Source organism: Bos javanicus, chromosome 2 (genome assembly GCF_032452875.1).
Source record: "Bos javanicus breed banteng chromosome 2, ARS-OSU_banteng_1.0, whole genome shotgun sequence".
In the NCBI taxonomy this organism is placed as follows: domain Eukaryota; kingdom Metazoa; phylum Chordata; class Mammalia; order Artiodactyla; family Bovidae; genus Bos; species Bos javanicus.
Genome location: NC_083869.1, coordinates 125213486 through 125235282, shown reverse-complemented (window position 1 = coordinate 125235282; position 21797 = coordinate 125213486). Strand labels below are relative to the sequence as shown.

General features: G+C 38.3%; 1 protein-coding gene across 7 annotated transcripts in view; it reads right to left on the bottom strand.

Annotated features, from left to right (window-relative positions):
* Window positions 1–21797, bottom strand: part of EYA3 (EYA transcriptional coactivator and phosphatase 3) — a 189724-nt gene that overhangs the window by 79732 nt on the left and 88195 nt on the right. The window contains exons 1-2 of one of the 7 annotated variants that reach the window (XM_061391221.1): window positions 15763–15970; window positions 15257–15377 (exon numbers count right to left, since the gene is read on the bottom strand). The exons of 2 other annotated variants lie outside the window; for them this stretch is intronic. Coding sequence is in view for 2 of the 5 variants with exons in the window: in XM_061391192.1 (XP_061247176.1) it covers window positions 3193–3277 (85 nt within the window). In the remaining 3 variants the exon portion in view is untranslated. Of the gene's footprint in view, window positions 1–3192; window positions 4274–15256; window positions 15378–15762; window positions 15971–21797 lie in introns of those variants that run through there. 4 more of the 7 variants (XM_061391212.1, XM_061391251.1, XM_061391192.1 and 1 more) reach the window with 4 other exon arrangements.

Genomic DNA, 21797 nt, shown 5'->3' with positions numbered 1-21797 from the left:
ATTGCCCGTGGCCTGATTAACTTTTCTTGGATTTCCCCCCCAAAATTAAATACAGGGGTAAAAGCTAAATTTATTTTAAAAACTAAGTGTTTCTTGCTCACAGAAATTAAAAATTAGAAACAATCAACATGTGGAGAGATTTACCTAAGCTGTAATTCTACATTCTGTATTAAATGAAATTGTAAATTTTTTTTAAGCTGTGCCAAGCGGCAGGTGTATCTTATAATAGTTCCCTGACTGGGAATCAAACACACACCCCCTGCAATGGAAGGGTAGAGTCTTAACCAACAGATCACCAAGGATTTTGCTGTAACCTATTTCAATACAGGTCCATTTAAAAGGTGAAAAAAAAAAGGTAAGATTTTACACTGATTATAGCTTATAATAATAGTTTAATAAGACTCAAAAGCAGATACAAAGGGATACAATTTGGATGTCTTAAGGTTTGTACCTGCGTGCATGCCTGCTTAGTTGCTCAGTCATGTCTGACTCTCTACAACCCCATGACCTGTAGCCCCCTCCTCTATCCATGGAATTTTCCAGGCAAGAATACTGGAGCCAGTTGCCATTTGCTACTCCAGGGGATCTTCCCAACCCAGGGATTGAACCCATATCTTTTCCATCTCTTGCACTGGCAGGTGGATTCTTTACCACTACGCCACCTGGGAAGCCCAGAGAGTAGCATGCTTCTTCATAAAAGCATTTACTGAACATTTAATTTAAAATTTTGTAACACTATGCTAAGCACTGTATCAAGAAAATTAATAAATAGATTATACAGAATGATACTAGATAATCAGAAATTTTTGTCATTAGAAAAATGTGACTTTTATAACTTAGTAAATATCTTTTTAGGTTTTTTGCATGTATTTCTTTCTTTGGAACTCCCTTTTTTGTATTTCCTGGAAACAGCCTTAGAATTCTTTCTCAACATAAAATATTCATTGAATATCTGAAACCAGAAGAAAAATACTGAAGTAGAACACAGGATAGAATATGCTGGTATTTAAAGACATATTCTGAAAGAAATCATAATTACTTAGAGTGTTTTGCCTGCTTTCAAAAATTCATGTCAGTGTTGAAAATGCCATTTAACTAAACACTAAAATGTATATATCAAACAGAGTAAAAATATAAAGGCTTCATTAATTGAACCAGTAAAAGCTGTTAATGTTAACTTCAAGCAACAAAGTAAACAAGAGTAAATTTTAGGAATTTACTCTTTTCCTGGATAAAGACTCTTAACTGAAATAATTTCCCCAGAGACTATTATTTTCTGGTTGTTCTAAAATGAAGGAATCGAATCCACAGAGGCCAGCAGTCTCAAACTCTGGAATCTTCTCTGAAAGCAACTTAAAAAGGATGATATACAAATTAAACTTAAATCACTAAAAGAAAAGTATATGCTTACCAAACAAATTTCAGGATAACATTATGAAAGTTTTGTTTAAAAAAAAAAATTGTAATTTAAATTGCATTAGACCACGAAGGTCTAATTTAAGGATGAGTTTACAATACTGAGTTCTATCTAAGAACAGAGTATGTATTTCCAGTTACTTAATATTTTTTTTAGTCTCTTAGCAGATCCTCTACATTTCTTTGTGCTGGCATTTTATCTTTTTGCTTTGTTATATTTTTCATTATATTTTCTAAAGAAGTTACTTTTTATATATAGGAAAGTTGTTAATATTGGCACATTAATTTTGTAATCTCCCCTGTTACCAAAGTCTCTTATTGTTTCTAACAATGAGAATAATAAGATGGTTGATTCTTGAGTTTCATGTATATATTTTCCCCATCTGCATAAAAATAGTTCTTCCTCTTTCCCCAATATTAACCTCTTTATTTCTTCTGCTTGCCTAATAATATTCTTACACCTCCACTATAATATTAAGTAACTGCTAACTGTTGAGCATTCTTTTCTTCTCCTCACCTTAATAAGAATACATCTTGCACACCACTACTAAGCATGACACTGGTGATTTTCTGCCATCCACAAAAATGACCATATGGGTTTTCTCTTTACTATTAATACACTATGTTACTAGATTTCGGACATTGAACCACATAATGCACTTAGTTCAGAGATGAACCTCTTGCACTATAGAGTATTATTTTTAACGTACTGTTGAATCTGTTTTCTGGTACTGAATCCATGATGTTCAATAACTATCTCTAATTTGAGAGGGGAAAGGCTATTTTTACAGGGTGAGTTCCCATTCAGGTCAAATACAGTCTTGCAAATGAGGTCTTTCAAGGAACCACTAGAAGGTCAAATAATAATGTTTTCTGGGAACAGGGCTTTGAAGGAGCTCCATTCTTGTTCTGCCCCTTCCAGTGGCTTCCAGGATGCTAGTTTTCACCATGACTGTGGGCTGTTGGTTTCCAAGGCTGGAGCTAGAGAGAGGAGAACGGGCACAATGCAAGCTAAAATGCTACAAAGTTCACTGCTTTTGCTGAGATTCAGCTATTTTTCTTGACTAAACATTCAGATTGCTGCAAGCCTGTAGTTAATTTTCAGAATCCTGAAAGCGTTGACTATTTTTGCCAGTATCCTCATTGCTTTTATGGAGAATTTTCAGAGGTTCTTACTCTGCCATTATTGTTGATATCCTCTGCATTTGAATTCCACTCAATCTTTACACTTATTAATGTGCTGTTCACCCTTTATGATTCTTAAAATTTCAATATTTATTTCCTTTTATATTTCCTCTGAAATAATTCTTACCTTTAAAATCTATATTACATTATACTAAATTTAGTGTTTTATATTAATTTATATTACATTATACTAAATTCACACTGTTCACTATCTCCTTTAGTGCTGGATGCATTGGGTACCTCTCTTTCACAGTATTAATTTTCCTTAAGTGGCTGATACATCTAGGTTACTATTAGTTCATATTTGTAGTTAGGAGTTTCAACTAAGCATTTTTTTCTGAGTGGCCGAGAATCTTTGTTCATCTATTATCATACACAGGTTCTAGTTATATACAATGACTTCTACTGACTATGGAAGAGGCAGGTAGGCAGTGTCTGCAGGTCACTTGCTTTCTGGATATGAATTTCTGCCTCTTCTGAATATCACATAAATTACCACGGATATATCTGGTCTCCCATGCCAGGACTCTACTCTAGAGAATACCTATCATAGCTTTATCTGGGCAAGAAACACCGGAATTAGCTACTCACTTTGCTTTTTGCTTCTGCTGCTTTTGTTGTGGAAGTCTATAGTTGCTTCAGACTGTGCTTGCTTCTTTCTAACCTCAAAATTCATTCATTCATTTATAAAATAATTATTGAGTGTCTACTATAGTGCCAGGCACTACTGTAGATACTGGGAATTCAGTGATGAACACAAAGTCCCCAGCCTCAAGGAATTTTGTATTCTCACAGGAAGAAAACAAATGCATAAGGTAATATAATTTCACAAAGTAATAATTCTTTGGAAAATAAAACAAAGTAAAGTATAGAGCATGACTGCAGGGGAGCTATTTCAGATTAGGTGATAATTTATCTGAAGTGGTAACATTTAAGCAAAGCCGGGAATAATGCAAAGCAGAAAGCTATAAAAAGATGTACAGGAAGGCTTTCAGAAGGAAACAAATGTAAAGAAACTAACAGGGTAACACCTAGCACTTTTGAGAAATAGCAAAAAGGCTGACTTTTGCAAATTATAGGTGACAGGAAATGAGTCCGAGAAGCAGGCAACCGGGGAGATGACACAGAGCCCTGTAACACATGATGAGCAGTTTGGGGAGGTAATGGGTGCTTCAAGCAAGAGAGTGATGTGTTTTGATTTATATATGCCAAATGCCATGGGGAGAAGAGAGACTATAAAGTAAGCCCTCCCTGAGCAGATTGTTTTATATGTTTCGAAAGCATTTCTCTGGGTTTTATCCAGGAGACGAACACCAGATGCTCAAAATCAAGAGTAAGAGCCAAGAAACTGATGAACCTCCAGGCCCCCTCCCATTCTCCATATTCTTTTACTTGAAGTCTGGTATATTTCTGAAACTTCTGCATATACTTTATGGCATGATTTCTTCTCCTATCAATCCAATTAGAAATCCACTAAAGTCTTACCAGCTGATGGCAACCTTTCTCAAGTACTGCTGCTGCTGCTAAGTTGCTTCAGTCATGTCCGACTCTGTGTGACCCCATAGATGGCACCCACCAGCCTCCCCCGTCCCTGGGATTCTCCAGGCAAGAACACTGGAGTGGGTTGCCATTTCCTTCTCCAATGCATGAAAGTGAAAAGTGAAAGTGAAGTCACTCAGTCGTGTCTGACTCTTAGCAACCCCACGGACTGCAGCCTACCAGGCTCCTCCTTCCGTGGGATTTTCCAGGCAAGAGTACTGGAGTGGGGTGCCATTGCCTTACCTCATAAAAAATACTTATCTAACTTACCCATTAACACAACCACTCAAGAGTCCTCTGTACCCTGGAGTCTGCTGAAGCAGACACAAATATCCAGCAGACCTATACTAAGCTGCCCTTAAGGTTCCCTTTAAAGTAACCATAAGACAGCCTTTCAGCTCTCACAATTTAGGCATCAGCACAAATCACATTTCTGTGGCCAAAAAAACTGGAAACAACTACACCTTCCCTGTGGACTTGATGTGGACGTACAAAAGCCATCATCACGTTGGTTAACTCCTTCTGTAAATAAACAGCCCAGTCAACTGACTGTGGTAAAGCTGGTGAATTCTTCTGGCTACTTTATTGGGAGGCATGACTGACTAATGTATCATGGTATTGTCAGCCCAAGGAATATTTACAGTAACTTTTTTACACTAAATACGCTAATCAGAACTTACTGAGAAAGAATTTAAAAAAAAAAAAAAAACACACATTTAGGCTGTACCAAATTCTTATTAGGAAAAATATTTTATCAGGAATAGATTCTCTAAGAAAAACTGTTTTCACAATTTCTAACCTTACTTCTTGGAAAATCATCCTTTGAAGTTGTCTGTAAATTAACACAAACTTTTCCCCACAAGCTTCCAATAAAATTGGGAGATAGTATTCCACAGGAAAAATTCCAAAACCACAGTAGAAAGTATTGAGAAGGGATGAGACAACCTGAATTAGCGTCAAAGTGACCTTAATAATAATCCCACAGGTCTACTACATTCCTTCCAACCCTCTTCAAATCTCTCTTCAGTTTTCAGTAACATGTCACGTCATTCACAAAGCATGAGTTTCTCTAATGTGTGGAGATCCAGACTCCACAGAATTCTCAGCCTCCAACACTTTATCTCTACCCTCCCTTAATCTAAAGTTAACATTTCTAAGAGAATCATATACTTTTCTATAGGTGCTCTGACCTGACCCATGGTATTCTCCAACATGAATGTTCTATAAATGTGTTGCTTCCAGGTATATAGAAAAATTTATACCTTACACTATCCATTTTCTAAACTCAAAATCCTATATAGCATTCTATATATCTACACATCACATCTATTAATCAGCTCTCCAGTATTCAAACAAAATTTACTACACATTGTATTAACAGAACTGAGTCTTTTGAAACATAAGTTTTTAGCTGTCAAAACTATAAAATCTAGGTTCAGATCTTTTATTAATATTTTACTTCAAATTTATTTGCCCCTTCAAAAATCCATCAGACCAAACATCATCAACCATAATTCCAGTGTATAATCACCCAATCATTCAGTGTAGAGAGTAAAGAGTAGTGAAGTAAGTTTTAACACTTGTTATTTTACCTTTTTCAACATAATTCACCTCTGTAAGAGGCAGGTTTGGCAAGCTTGGAGCATGACCTCAGGAGTCTGACTGTGCCTGCTTAGTCACTTCAAATGTGTCTGACTCTCTGCGAACCTATGGACCGTGGCCTGCCAGGCTCCACTGTCCACGGGATTCTCCAAGCAAGAATACTGGAGTGGGTTGCCATTTCCTTCTCCATGGAGTCTGACTGCTGCTGCTGCTGCTGCTGCTAAGTCACTTCAGTCGTGTCCGACCCTGTGCGACTCCATAGACAGCAGCCCACCAGGCTCCTCTGTCCATGGGATTCTCCAGGCAAGAACACTGGAGTGGGTTGCCATTTCCTACTCCAATGCATGAAAGTGAAAAGTCAAAGTGAAGTCGCTCAGTCGTGTCCATCTCCTAGCGACCCCATGGACTGCAGCCCACCAGGCTCCTCTGTCCATGGGATTCTCCAGGCAAGAGTACTGGAGTGGGGTGCCATTATCTTCAAATCCCAGTTCTGGCACTGATGAGGGGTGTGGGAGCTTAGACAAGTTATTTAACTTTCCTGAGTCTCATTTACTTCATCTGTAAAATGGGAAAAATACTAATGTGTCTTTCTCAAAAGCTTGTCATGGGTTCAAAGGAGTTAGTATCTGTAAAACTCTTAGAACAGTGTCTGGCACATAGTTAGCATAATGTAACTGTTGACGAAAAAAGTTTTTTTTAACAGACTCAGGACAGAAAACTGGTCTTGGTGAAAGTCAATTCATTACTAGTTTCTCTTAGTTTTTCAAAGGGCAAAATATTAATATTATTAAAGGTCCATGTAACAAGAGATTCCTGCAAGAGAGGCAACAGAATGGGTCTACAGCTCATAACCTTTGTCATTGGCTTTGATTCCAACACCACACAAGAACTTCCAAGTCCTCAAGGAAAGCTGTTGTCAAGCTCCTGGGCAAGAGAACACTGAATGTCAAACATGTCCTGTTATTTAGTGATATGAACTCATCATGGTCACAAACACTTTCAGGAGATTCAACTGTGTGTTATTAATAGCTAACATTTATGTAATTTGTTTTATGGGCTGGGCACTGTTCTAAGTACTTTATGTATATCAACTCATTTAATCCTCTTGAAAAGTCTCTAAGATATGCACTATTTATTATTATTACCATTTAATAGATGAGAAAACTGCAGCACAGACAGTAACTCATCAACCTGGAATTCAAGCCCAGGCAGCCTAGCTTCAAAGCCTGAGGTTTTAAACCACAGCTATGTGCCTCAGTTTAGAACACCACAGACAGGACTAATGATTTTAAAAAGCTGATCAAGCTAAAAATGTATGCTATGCTGTGCTATAGTCATAAACAGCCAGAATTCACAAGTTAGATAACGAGAAGATACTAAGAAGGCCAGTTTTCTTCTTTATCATTTCTCATTCTTGTTCTTCCCCAAGGCCTCCTAAGTAAATATGAGTTAATACAAGTGAAGTGCTTTAAATAGTGCCTGGCACATAGTAAGTGCTCATTATGAGCTAAGAGGCGATAATGGTAAAAATAGTAGAGTCTGCCTGCTGACCCTGCCTCATTCTAATAGCTGTGATATGCTAGGAACTGTTGCTATCTCTACCGTATTTCCCCTTTATGATTACAGGAAATGAAGAGGGATAATAAATAAATCCACTATAACAAACCCTGAAGACTTTCCAGTCGTGTTGCTTTCACATGACTACATACACAGGAGCAAACTGCTTCGCTCCTCTGTTCTCTGTTTTGGTTTCCAAAGACTGGACGGGAGCCAGAAAAAGGCAGAAGAAAGCACCTTTGTAACCTTTTGACCAGTTTCCAAGAGCAGAAGTAAAGTTTGTAAAAGCAATTTAATCAAACTAAACTTTGACTGTTAGATGGAAACTAAAAAAGGATTCTAATGATAGAAGCTCTACATACTACCAAAGCAGTGTCAACCTCATGAATCTATATTACTGCAGTTTTTAAAAATGATGTGCCTAAGACAGAGGTGACGGAAACAGTAAACAAGGCCTCCTTCAATCAACTGCTCTGCACAATTATTTAAGTTAAAAGCTTAAGAGAATCAAAATACATTTTGGTGAAAAAACCAATAAATCCAAGCATCTTCAATTCCAAAAAAATTTTATACTGGTAAAAAAATCTAGTAGTCACTAGAATTTTTCAAACTGTAGGTTCAATTCATTATTAGATTATCATATCCATTTAGTGGCTATTAATAGCTTGTTTTGAGTGAAATGCAACTGGTTGTGGTTTTAGTTCTGTCTGACTCTTGCGACCCCATGGACGGTAACCTGACAGATTCCTCTGTCCTTGGGATTCTCCAGGCAAGAATACTGGAGTGGGTTGCCATTTCCTTCTCCAGAGGATCTTCCCGACCCAGGAATTGAACCTGTATCTCCTGTGACTCTTGCATTGCAGGCCAATTCTTTACCACTGAGCCACTAGGGAAGCCCAATGCAATTAACCAAAACTAAAACAAAATTAAATTAAACATTATAATGCATTACCAACATTAAAGATAAGTATTGTTTCACGAAACTTCTGTCAATTTTAAATATTAATATGTACATATATGTGTATAAGTACTGGATAACAATGAAAAATGCATCTTATGGTGGGTTGTGATCAAAAAAGTTTGCCGTTTTACCCAAAGATTAAGGAAAAAAAAAACTAGTCAAAAAGGAGAAAAATATCCACTTCAAGCTACGCATGATAAAACATTCAAAATTTTAATGATTCTCTAAATTAGTTTTTTTTTTTTTTTTAAGGCAAGCCTCTGAAAATGAACGAAAAGGGGAAAATAAACCATCTGGGTAATAATCAATAGTTTATCATAATTATTCCAAATAAACAACAATTTCACAGCATGAGAGGTACCAACACTGAATAAATATATAACAGGAGATACACAGAAATGAGCTAAATATATACTAACAGGAGATACACAGAAATGAGATAGTTTCAGTTCGTCTAGCTATTAAATACCACACCAATACGACAGATAAGCAAAAGCTATAGAACTCACTCTCAAGAACATTTATTTTTCAGTGTTATCTAATCACTCCTTCCTAAGGGGACAACAGAGGATGAGATGGTTGGATGGCATCACTGAATCAATGGACATCAGTCTGAGTAAACTCCGGGAGGTGTGGATGGTCAGGGAGGCCTGGCGTGCTGCAGTCCGTGGGCTTGCAAAGAGTCGGACAAAGACTGAGCGACTGAACTGAACTGAACCTATAGCAAAGTTAAGAACTGGTGAAAAGGAAAAACAGATTCGAAAAATTCAGTGAATACGTTTTAATTACAAGGGTATGTTTTTTAGTAAGATATATGTGTGCTATTTTGTATCCTAAGTTGTTGTCCAGTCTCTAAGTCGTGTCTGACTCTTGCAACCCCATGGACTGCAGCATGCCAGGCTCCCCTTTCCTTCACTACCTCCTTGGAGTTTGCTCAAATTCAAGTCCATTGAGTCCGTGATACTATCTAACCATCTAATCCTCTGCTGCCCACTTCTCCTTTTGCCTTTTGTTCTCTAAATTCTGAAATATTTCAAGAAAAAAGAAAATCACACACACATTTTGGATTATGCTGTCAGTAAAGAGAGTGCGATTATCATAAATATCATCAATCTAGTAGGAAAAAATTAACATCATTGTGTTAAATGAAAATGCCCTCTTATTTTCAAAAAAAGGAACAGGTGAATCTGACCTAAATCTTCTTCAACTACTATGGAAACTAAATAAGTTCAATTTCACCTAACAGTTAATCATTCTAATTTATTCCCATAGTAACAATACTGACAGCAACAAACTGCCGATTTTCCTAAATTCAGTAATTGCTACATTATTAAATTTCAGGTGAAAGAAAATTATTGAAATTTTAGAAACTAAACTGATTATCAAAACCACATATAAAAGAAAGCCCCTTTTGAAACAAAAATCAAACGTTTAAATCAAAGAACATTCTAAATACCATAGCATTCTAAGTCACCATAGCAATGCTTATACTTTTCACTTAATAATACTTTTCTGACAAAGAGGGAAAAAAAATCAAGACAAAAGCCACCATTGAAAAATAGTATACTTAATTAACATGTCTGAATTAATAAGGGGGATTAATACATAAGAATTAAAATAAGCAGTATCTGTAACCAAGCATCACTTCTGACCAGAAACAATGTAGTTTTTTGTTAACCAGATCCCATGATTCTCAGTTATATTTGAAATACTCAGAAAAATAACTTCTCATCACATATAAGTTTCAGGCTCTGGCATTCAGATGCACCTCAACTAATATTAAATCATCTCCTTCCCTTAGAGAGGCAACAAAATTTTTAAATTTGGAAATAATAAAAGCACACAAAAAAGTAGTAGTAATATGATTAACAATATTCTAAATAACTATTTTCATTTTCAATTAAAAAAGGAACTGTTTTATGAAACAGTTTTCTAAAGTAAAAATAAAAACACTAATTTAAATGTATTACTCTAAATATTGTAGTCCTGAACAGATGGGTGCACTTAATTTTGCACAAATTTCCAAATCTGGAAATGAGACTAGAGGTAAGTCAGAAATTTCAGTTTTAGTTTTCTGTTTTATATTTCAAAGTTGTTAAGTTCATACTGTGGTCAGTAAGATTTCAAAGTTCAAGACTATTACATGAATTTATTTAATATTCTGCAAATCAGAGAAAGTGAAAAATTAATGTCAAGAGGTAAACATTTTAGTAACAGAAAATACATTTTGTTAAACTCCCTTTTCTGCAAACACCTCAAATGTAATGAACTTCCATATAGTACTTTTTTAAGAGGGAAGGATAAGGATAATGATTTGCTTCAATTTGTGGTTTTTGTCATCTAAAAAACCCAGGTAGTAAATGGTTTGCAATTTACCTTAAGCCAGCATTTATAAAATGACCAGGTAAAGTTCCCAACCAAAAGCAGTATTCTTCTGTGTTTCAGAAAAATTGGATTTTTTAACTGTTATGAAGGAAGAACTCATTAAACCAGTGGAACTTTGTACAAAAAGGTCATGAACTCTGGAGCTACAAAAACTAAATTCAAATCCAGCTCTCCTGCCAACTAGCTGTGTTACTTTGGGTGAATTATGTAACTTCTGTGTCTTGGTTTTCTCATTTGTAAGTGGAGATAAATATAGTACTTACTTCACAGTGTTGTAAGGATAAAAGAGTTAATACTATAAGTAAACCGTTTGGTAACTTCTGGCACAGAGTAAGTACTACATAAAATGTGCTTAAAAAAAAAAATTACTGTTTTAATACAGATTTTCACAGTTCAGTTGTGAAAAAGTTTCCAAAATGAAAATTACTTAATTATATGTATAAAGAAAAAACATGACTTTATATTAAGCTGTAATAAAGATTAATACAAGAACCTTAAATAGTGAAATCACTGAGTATTTTGAAAATTAAAAATCATAAAACCTAGTTTAAAAAATCCGGGGCTTCCCTGGTGGCTCAGTGGTAAAGAATCTGCCCGCCAATGCTGGAGACGGGATGGATCCCTGGTCCTGGAAGATAACACGTGCCGTAGAGCAACTAAGCCCATGCACCACAACCACTGAGCCTGTGCTTTAGAGCCTGGGAGCCCCAACTACTACAGCTTGCCTGCCCTTGAGCCAGTGCTCCTCAACAAGGACAGCCACTGTGATAAGAAGTTCAGGCACCCCAACTGGACAGTAGCCCCCGCTCACCATAACTGAAGAAAAGTCCTCACGGCAATGAAGACCCAGCACAGCCAATAAATCAATAAAAATACTTAAAAAAAAAATCGTATGCCATTGCACTAATAAGAAATGACACTTTCCTAAGATGGATTAAAGCTTATTTTGATTCTAATATTTTTTTTCCCTCTACACCATAAGTTATGTTTACTCTTATATTTTAATTCAGATATATACAAATAAAGGTACATTCAGAATCTAAGTGTAAATGTCAGCCTTGTATAATGTCACCTACTTCAGATGAACTGCCTATATATGTAATATAACTGTACTATACAGCAGGTATCAAACATTTTTGCTCAATGTCTTACAAAGATTGTTACTATTTTCCAGGGTGAATAAAAACCTATCTACCTAGTACAAATATTAACCAAGCTAATAAGTTAAAGTGCATCCAACACAATCTGCAACAAGATCTTTAAGATATTAAGCACGGACTGCCTTGGGCCGATCTGTTAACTTACAATAGGTCAGCACGAACTACTATTCCTCTTCTGAGTTAAAACACTACCACATATTTAAAAGGGGTATCTTTGATGCAAAGAAAAATTTGATGAAGCCCATATTTCAAATATCTTTTTTAATATATTACAAATAATAGAGAAAATATCCTTATTATTTCTACATTTAATAATTAGTTGCTCTAGAACTTGGGCTAATGTGATCAAGTAAAAATATCAAGATGATGATGTTGCTGCTGTTCCATTGTTTGCTATGTTCTCTGCAAATAAAACATATCAATAAGACAATTTATAGCTTAAGCCATATATTCTGTGGAAGAACATAGACCTGTATTAAGTTAATCAGCAGACATAAAGTCCACCCATTTTTTCCCTTTACTATAAATAGAACAATTTGGTCCCTTGGTATAAACCAATTAAATGAATGTGGGGGGGGGGAACTATTTCTAATAACCTTAAATACATTTTGAACTATTTTTATGTTGAACTATTTTTATTTTTCCTCCATTTAAATCACACATAAGTTAAAATATCTTGCTATTATATGCAGAACACAAAAATCTTTTAAACAACTACCAAAAAAGATGATCTATGAGCCTTTTGTCTGTAAGCAAAACAAAAAGAATGAAGTCATGGGGTGGCTTATGCAGATCACAGGAACCATCATACTGCAAGGTACAAATCACCAGGACATTGTAAAAATTAAAATTTTTTAAAACTGTATTTTCCTTAAAACATATCCTAGGATTCAAGGATAAAAATTAAAGTATGTAAAACAAAGTGCAGTAACAGGTAAAATGACAAAATATCAAAATCAAAAAAGAGTCAAACAAAATCAAAACAGAAAAACCCTGCAGGCAAAAAACTAATATGCAGAAATGTTATCTTAAATTAAGCGAACAGGCTTACAAACTAGGACTTTGCCAAACTAAAGCAGAAAGTTTTATGGAAAACCAACAGTGACTCCGCTCCTCAACTTTAAAAACACACACAGTAAGTCGTCTCCAGTGGTATTTTTTTCCTTTGGCAGGTAAGAGGGGCAGGCTTTTCAGTAAATGGAAAGTCTATCACTATTCTGTGCAAAGAACAAGACCGTGAACACAACTGCTCCAATGAGACCACAGGATGTTCGTTTCATGTAAGGGCTTTCATGCAGAATTTCTATCATAATAAGCCAAAGTGATTTTAGAGAAAAGAGAGAAAGAGACTCCCTAAGACTTTTCAACCTCTACTTCCAAACAACACAGTTTCTTTCTGAAGTCTCTCTTTGAAGGCAAAAATGACTTAAGTCTTCAATTTTGTGGCTCAGCTGGTAAAGAATCCACCTGCGATGTGGGAGACCTGGTTCGATCCCTGCGCTGGGAAGATCTCCTGGAGAAGTGAAAGGCTACCTACTCCAGTATTCTGGCCTGGAGAATTCCATGGACTCTATAGACCATGGGGTCGCAAAAAGTTGGAGACAACTGAGCAACTTTCACTTTGAATTTTAAATTCCACATCGTAGATTTCTTATCCCAAAACTTTTATTCCTAAGACATAAATTTACTGACATTAATCACTAACTACAATATTGTGCTCTCCAGCTTACAGCTTTGATAGAACTAAAACCCATTTCTCTAGCTGCTTGAAGAGGACTTCTTTTGCGAAAAATGACCTTGGAAAAAACATCACCAATAAACCCTAATTTCCTTATTTTGTAAAATGAAGGGTAAGTTTGAACTCTATGGTCCCCTCCAGCTGTAAACTACAGTACCCAATCAAGGTTTTAAACTCAAGACATGCTGAAGATGTAAAAAGTTCAGAAATGAAAAAGGTTGAAAGACAGCCTTGCATCAATCCAAATATGGGTATATGTGTGTACAAAAGAAAAAAGAGCCCACCATCCTGGAGATAAGGAAACACAGAAATGTCAGACCAGACTCATTGGGGTTAGATTTTAAGGACTGGGAAATGATGAGGTCAGGTTGAACAGAAGCTAGAGTTTTCCAGTGTTAGGTGCTGCGGAGGAGGTAGTAGTAAGAAGCTTTCAAAAGAGCTTTCCTCAGTATTTAAAAAAGTCCCGCAAGCCAACCACAAGGGTCCTTCTCTGTGGCTTCTAGCACTAATATGGCCAAGCTCCAAAGTCTTTTGCTAAAAATAGCTTAAGGGATCAGCCCAATTTTGGAATAAGCCAAGGCCTATGCTATGCTTACATATGTCTCATATAATGAGGGACACTTTTCTACAACTTATTAGTCAAAAGAAAAGCAGGTGCTAAATGCTGTATTTATTCTGCTTGCTGAAGTACTAAATTTGAGAGCACAATTTACATGAGTACAGAAACTGATCACACCAAAACATTTACAATCAAGTGTGAGACATACACCATAAACACTGGAAAGACAAAAATAAAAATTATCCAACTCTGTCTCAAAACATACCTCAGATAACAATTTTTGGAAAACACCACACAATTATTATTAAAACCAACCCTTCAATTCAGAGATGACTAAGAGCCTACAGAGTCATTTAAGAAATTTACAAGAAACTTTAGCCTCAAAAATGAGAAAAAGATGGTTCTAAGGCTGAAACAGTTTAGCAAATTAGATGGTTTATGGTGAAAACAGTAAAGAAAAAATAGAACAGGCTAAGTAATCAAATACTGTAATGTCTGGTTTATTAAGAAACAAGAAGAAAAACAGAAAACTTGTCAATATGGTAAAAATGAAGAGACAATATACAACAGACAAAGATATATGCACGCTAAGTTCAACAAAAGAAAAGGTACTTTGAAATTACTATAATGAATTCTTTAAGCATAAAATTTTTCAGTAAGAGCACACTAAAATTTTTGGCAATAAACTTATAAATCTGGGGCTAATAATCTCCCAAGAAACTCTGTCTTCCATCACAGCAACTGTTCTATAAGTAAAGTTCGTACAGAAAACAGAGCCGATCGTCTCAAAACATCCGCATTTTTGCCTCGGCTGTACATATCCATTCTCATGGGATAGAGAACACAAAAATGACAGGACGTCCTGATGACCTGTCGATTAACAAGATTACACAGGCCCCACTGCCAGCAGTTCCGCGTGCTTGCCACCTGTTAGCCTGCTTTAGCGAAGCCCCCTAAACTGTGCTCCAGCGAAGAACCGGGAACGCCTTTGTTGTTTCCTAACTACGGAAGCTACCAGAGTTCAATCCAACCTAGCGCCTTAAGGAAAACTTGCCCCAGGCCGGGTAAATCTGCCCAGATGCTGACTTGGGCAAAGACCTTCTCTAGCTAAGAAAAGGCGGGAGAACCCCAATCGAAACACAAATGTCACCTACTCGTCCCGGGAGGAGCTAGGCGTCAAGGGTGAAGAAAGTTGGGGAACTAGACCCAGGAACCTTGAGAGAGGCTCAGTTTCGCAGTTGGAGCAGGGTGAGCACAACGAGGAGGTGGGCCGCCCTGATGGGTGAAAACACAGGAAGATCCTGAGACCACAGGTCGGGGAGGAGAGGTGCGAAAGTGAATATGGGCAAAACCGATAGGCAGTGGCTTAGGGAAGGGCTGAAGCAAAAGGCAAGAAAACCAAGGCTTTTAAAAGGCAGATGAGGCAGAGGGAAAAAAGCAAGGCGAGAAGTGAGCAGCGACGACACAGGCTGAAACTGAGGTGAAAGAGGCGAGGCCGGCGTGGGAGAAAGGAACCAAATGAGCTCAGGAGGCTCTGCAGGGACAAGGGACAAGCAAAGAGAACCCCCACCCACAGGGACCGGGACACAAGTCTTGACCGTCCTTCTACAGGCATTACCCGACCGGCTGCACTCAGACCCTGTCCGCAGCGGAGACTCACCCAAAGGCTGCAGAGGCCCCACAGTAGGACATGGGGACTGGTCCAAACACACAGGAATACCAAGCGGCTGGAGGAAACGGCGGCGTTAGTGTGACCCGGATGCGCATCCCTAGGAACCGGAAGTTGGCGGTCAGGGTCATCACACAATCCACACCTCGTTCCACCAGAAGCTTTCGGGCGCATGTGTCAGGCCTCAGGGGGCGGGGCGGGGAAAACGCCTAGACTCCGCCCACCTGGCCGTCCTGGGAACCCCGCCCCGGGTTACGCCCCGCCCGGCGTCTGGGTGGTGCTTGGTGTGTGGATAGGCTGGTTGGTTCACGCAGCTCCCAGACCAAGGTACCACTGAGGCACAAACTGCCCGCTTAAAAAAAAAACAGCGCTCAGGTTTCAAGAAGATCTTTTAAAATGCGTGCAATCCCTCTCTCTCTAAAACGAACGTGAAATATTGGATGTATTTGGTAGATTTAGAAACATTGTGGGAGGAGGAATGGCTGGGAAGTGCTGGAAGACACTTTTGAGGCTAGACCAAGAGGATGGTTTTATTCCCAGTATCAGTTTATTCATAATATTGTATTGAGGTTACAATTCATTTCTATTTTGTGCGCAATATTTTATGTAATAATTTTATCAGAAACAATTTTTACATGTTTCGTTAACTTTAAATTACTAACCCATCATGGGCAAGGAGCATGGTTGATTTCAGGTTTTGTTGGGGCCTGAAGTTTATTAAATTGGAGGACTCTCTTTAGAGAACACAATTTCCCTCTTTAGGGAAATCCACAATTACAAATAACAATGTTAGGTATAAAAAATGAATGTTTAATGTGAGAAAAGAAATCGCAAATTACAAAGTTTTTAAAATTCCATAAATAACACAAAGTCCGGAAGAATTAAGCACTACAAGTACTATTACGTGCATGTTTGAACTACTTTTTTCCTACGTTTTTTGGCTGTATCTTCTTTGATCTCCTTTTCCTATGGCAGTTTACTAAGGAATGTCATTTACCGAGATCCTTGACTCCTGTCTCTCACACTGCACACCTAATTCATCTGTAAATTCTACACAATTTGTCTTAAAAATCTGTCCAGATTCAGACTATTTCCTGCCTCTGTTGGTACGAGCTACAGTCAATGTGTGACCATTTGCTGTTTTTATACCCTTGCCCTTCCAGGATCTATTAACACAGCAGCAGTGGGCTTCTGTTAAAGCCTTAATCATACCAGGTCCCTCCTCCAGTGGATCCCTATTTTAAAATGAAAACCAAAATCCTTATATAAGCTGAGAGGACCCTCAAGATTTGACACTGCCCAGTACAAGTAACCTTATCTCTGACTTTCTCCATTATCCCTCCTCTCAAGACACACTGGTCTCTTTGCTATTTCTCTAATCTGCACATACACTCTGGGTCTTTGTGCTTGCTGATCCCTCTGTCTAGAATGCTCTTCCTCCAGATAACAGCATCATTCACACTTTCACTACCTTTACATCTTTGTTCAGATGTCACCCTCTAAATGAAAACTTTCCCAGACACTGTATTTAAAATTGAAACATTACCATCCTTCCTGAATTTCTTAGCCCAGTTCCCTCACTTAATTATTCTATAATAACAGTTATTCTAACAATTTGCTAGTGAATTTAGTTTAACATCTCTACTCCCACCCCTCAGTCTTCCTCTCCCCATTCTCCTCTCACCAGAATGTGAGCTTCCTGTTTTGTTCACAGATGTATTTCAGAAGAAACGCCAGCACCAGGAGAGAATTTGGCATGTTGAGGGCACCCAATAAATGTTTGTTGGCTTAAAGGATAGATTGCTCATTTACTTTGCTTTTGCTCATCCAAAACCATACAAGCTGAGCCACCAACTCCACCAGGAGGGAGCCCATGAGTAACCAGTGTGGTACTCCCAGAGAAGTTCTTCCTAAAGCATATATTTACACATAACTCCAAAATGTGGGGCTTCCCAGGTGGCTCAGTAGTAAAGAATCCACCTGCCAGTGCAAGGAGACGCAGGAGATTCAGGTTTGATCCCTGGGTTGGGAGGATCCCCTGGAGGAGGAAATGGCAACCACTCCAGTATCCTTGCCTGGAGAATGCCATGGACAGAGGAACCTGGGGAGCTATGGCCCATCGGGTTGTGAAGAGTCCGACATGATTGAACATACATGCACCACGCAACTCTATAACATAGCTATCAGAAAGCACACCAACTCCTCTCCAGAGCAAAGAGTGCTGGCCGCTGCTGCTGCTAAGTCGCTTCAGTCGTGTCCGACTCTGTGAGACCCCATGGACTGCAGCCTACCAGGCTCCTCTGTCCATGGGATTTTCCAGGCAAGAGTACTGGAGTGCTGGACCTACTATTAATAAAAACCCTCCAATGTCTTCATAGTCCCCTAAGAATAAGGTCCAAGCTCTTTGCTATGGTCTACAAGGCCCTGTTGGCCTTCCCTTCCTAACTCTCAGATGTTGTTTCCAGCCTCCCTTACTCTCGAATTTCCACTTCCAAACTCTGGGAGATAGTGGAGGACAGAGGAGTGTGCGTCCATGGGGTTTGTAGAGTCGGACACGACTTAGCAACAGAGCAACAGCAACAACCCTCACGAACAGCCATCCTTCTCTTCTTTCTGCTTCTTGTACAAAACTAGCCTTCTTGCCTCAGGGTCTAAACAAATACTATTCCTGCTCTCTCCAACTCTCTTCTCCGAACCTTCCACGAATGGTTTCTTCTGTTTCTCTCGGTGAAATAACACCTCTGAAAGATTCATACAGCCCCTTCCCCCACCCGCACCCATGACCCCTTCTTCCTGTCTGAAGCAGCTCCTGCATTTCCTTCCCGTATCTTATCTTTTCTCCAGGGTCACTATCGCAGTCTGAAATGACCTTGTTTATTTATTGTCTGTCACTGGAAAGTAAGCTCCTCAGGGGTCTTTTTTCACTCTTATTCATTGCTGAAGTCTCAGCACAGCACTAGAAGTGTGACTTGTTCAGTCACTAAGTTGTGTCCAACTCTTTTCAGCCTCATAGACTGCAGCATGCCAGGTTCCTCTGTCCTCCACTATCTCCCAGAATTTGCTCAAATTCATGTCCATTGAGTCGGTAATGCTATCTGACCATCTCATCCTCTACCACCCCCTTCTTTTGCCAAGAGCTGACTCATTGGAAAAGACCCTGATGCTGGGAAAGATTCATGGCATATAGTAGGTACTCAATAAACAAAACAAATATTTACTAATAGTTATTGAAGCTTTACTATGTGTTACTTACCATACACAGTAAATATAAATACTCCTGTTTCTCTTTTAAATCCTGCCGGCGATCTTATGAAATACTATGATTATCTGTATTTTATAGATGAGGAAACTGAGGCAGGGGTAGGTTAAACAACTTGCTCAAGACCACCCAACTGGCAAGAAGCAAACCCAGGAGTTTAGTCCAGGTCTGCAGGACTTCAGAGTCCAGGATGCCTCTCAAATAACAGGCAGAGCGAGTATGGATTCATTTGCTTACAAGTTTCTTTTCTCTGACTTCAGACAATTTTGCTTGCTCTGATGGTCAGCAAGACTGGAAAAGTTTGTTGAGTTGTATTCCCTGCCCTACTGCACTACTCCTGGGGACAGATCTCAAGAAATAGATCAAAAATATGGTTTTGTTCAAGCCTAGTTATAACTATTCAGATATTTGTGATACTCTTTCTGTAGATTTGGAAATATTTCATTCAAATTTTAACACAAAAGAAAGCTATTAAAATAGTCCAAAAGTATTATAGCCGTGTCTTTCTAAACAAAAGCCAATTGTAAATCAAAACACAACTAATTACACTACAACTATCTAAAAATAAGGTCTCTAAATTATATATTTCCATTAAAAAAGACATAATGAATCAGTGTTTTGAATAGGTATCAACTTAAACCCTCCTGGTTGATCTTAGAGGATAATAGTCTAGTTTCTGTTTATTTCTCTTAAGGTACTTAAGGCAATACCTTATTGTGTGCATGATAGTTGAGCCTCTAAAAGCAATCTACAGTTGATGGGATTGTAAAATGGTGCAACTGCTTATAAAAACAGTATAGCCATTCCTCAAAAAATTAAACATCAAACTACTATATGATCCAGCAATCTTACGTCTGAGTATATAGCCAAAATAACTGAAAGCACGGTCTCAAAGTGATATTGGCACACTCGTGTTTATAGCAACACTATTCACAATAGCCAAGAGGTGGAAGCAACCCAGATATCCATTGACGGATGAATGGATAAGCAAAATATGATATGTGCATACTTTAGAATACTCTGCAACCTTAAAAAGGAAGGAAATTCTGTCACATGCTATATAATATGACTGAACTTTGAGGCCATTATGCTAAGTGAAATGTTAGTCAAATTGTTCTTCAAAAAGAACAAATACTGTGATTCCACGTATCTAAGCTATCTAAAGTAGTCAAATTCCTAAATATACCAGTGGCTGGAGGGAGGGAACAAAGGGGAATTATTTAATGGGTATAGAGTTTCAAATCTGTGAGATAAAAAGATTTAGGAGTCCTGTTTCACAAAAACATCAATATACTTAAACCAACTGTTTAAATGCAGACTGAATAGCACACTTAAAATGGTTTTGTGAGTGTGTGCTTCAGTTGTGTCCAACTCTTTGTGACCCCATGGTCTGTAGCCCACCAGGCTCCTCTGTCCATGGAATTTTCCAGGTAAGAATATTGGAGTGGGTTGCCTCTTCCTTCTCCAGGAAATCTTCCCATCCCAGGGACTGAATCCACATCTCTTTGGCCTCCTGCATGGGCAGGTGGATTCTTTACCACTGAGCCACTGGCGAAGCCCTTAAAATGGCTTAGATGGTAAATTTTATATGTTTTTACCACAACAATTAATTTTTAAAAAGAAATCTACAGTAATCTAGTCATTACTGTAATAACGATGTGGGCCATTTTATGCCTACTTGGCCCTGAGTGGACATTATTAGAGTCGTTTTCACAGTTTTGTAAATTTACACAGGTAACAAGCCTTTGGAGTGGGATAAATTCACATTTCCAAGATATGCAGTAACCTTTGCTATCTTTAGAGCAAAGCATTTCCAGCCTCCTGCACATATTATCTTCAGTTTAACCACAGACATCTTTTCCACATGGTTACTATTATTGTTCATATTTCTCCCCAATAAATCATTATCATTTGGAAACACTCAAGATCTGTTGCACTATAGAGAATGAGCTTTGAACAAAACTCAGGTGTTTTAGGACACCTCACCAGGCAGAATTTAAACTACAACCCTGGAAATCTACATAAGATTTTGAAGTAGGAGATAGATATGCCCTGGGCCAAACAACTGGTGTTTGTCAAATGGAATAAAACTGAAGCTTTGTCCTCAGCTAGATGAGAACAATGCTTGATTCCCTTTCTCCATTGAAATGAAGGGAGTGAACTAGCAGTGGGTAATGTGCTGCAGCAAAAATGGAAATGAGACTTTTCTAATAAACAAAGAAAATAAGGAAACAATGAACAGGCTAGGGAAACAGCATAAACAAGCCTGAAAGAGTTAAGCAAATCTTGGTTATTCTTCAGCTGTTACCATTAAAATCCACTTGTAGCTAGACTTGTCCTTCATAAAACTAATTAACTCTCTCACTCCTTATGAATTATACTCTGCACCTGGCATTCTCCTTCCCCTACTCTCCTTTGTGGGAAATCCCTGGTGTCTCAGTGGTAAGGAATCCAACTGCCAATGCAGGAGACATGGATTTGATCCCTGGGTTGAGAAGACTCCCTGCAGAAGGAAATGACAACCCACCCCAGTCTTCTTGCCTGAAAAATCCCATGGACAGAGGAGCCTGACAGGCTACAGTCCATGGGGTCACAAAGAGCCAGGCACAAATTAGCAACTAAACCACCATCACCACCACCACCACCACCACCACTCTCCCTTGCAGCATTCTTCATTTCAGAAAGAAGGTCATAGGCTGAGAACCTCAGGGACACAAGAGCAGGTTGCTGAGCCACTTGATGCCAGCTTTGATGCCAGCTTTGCCTG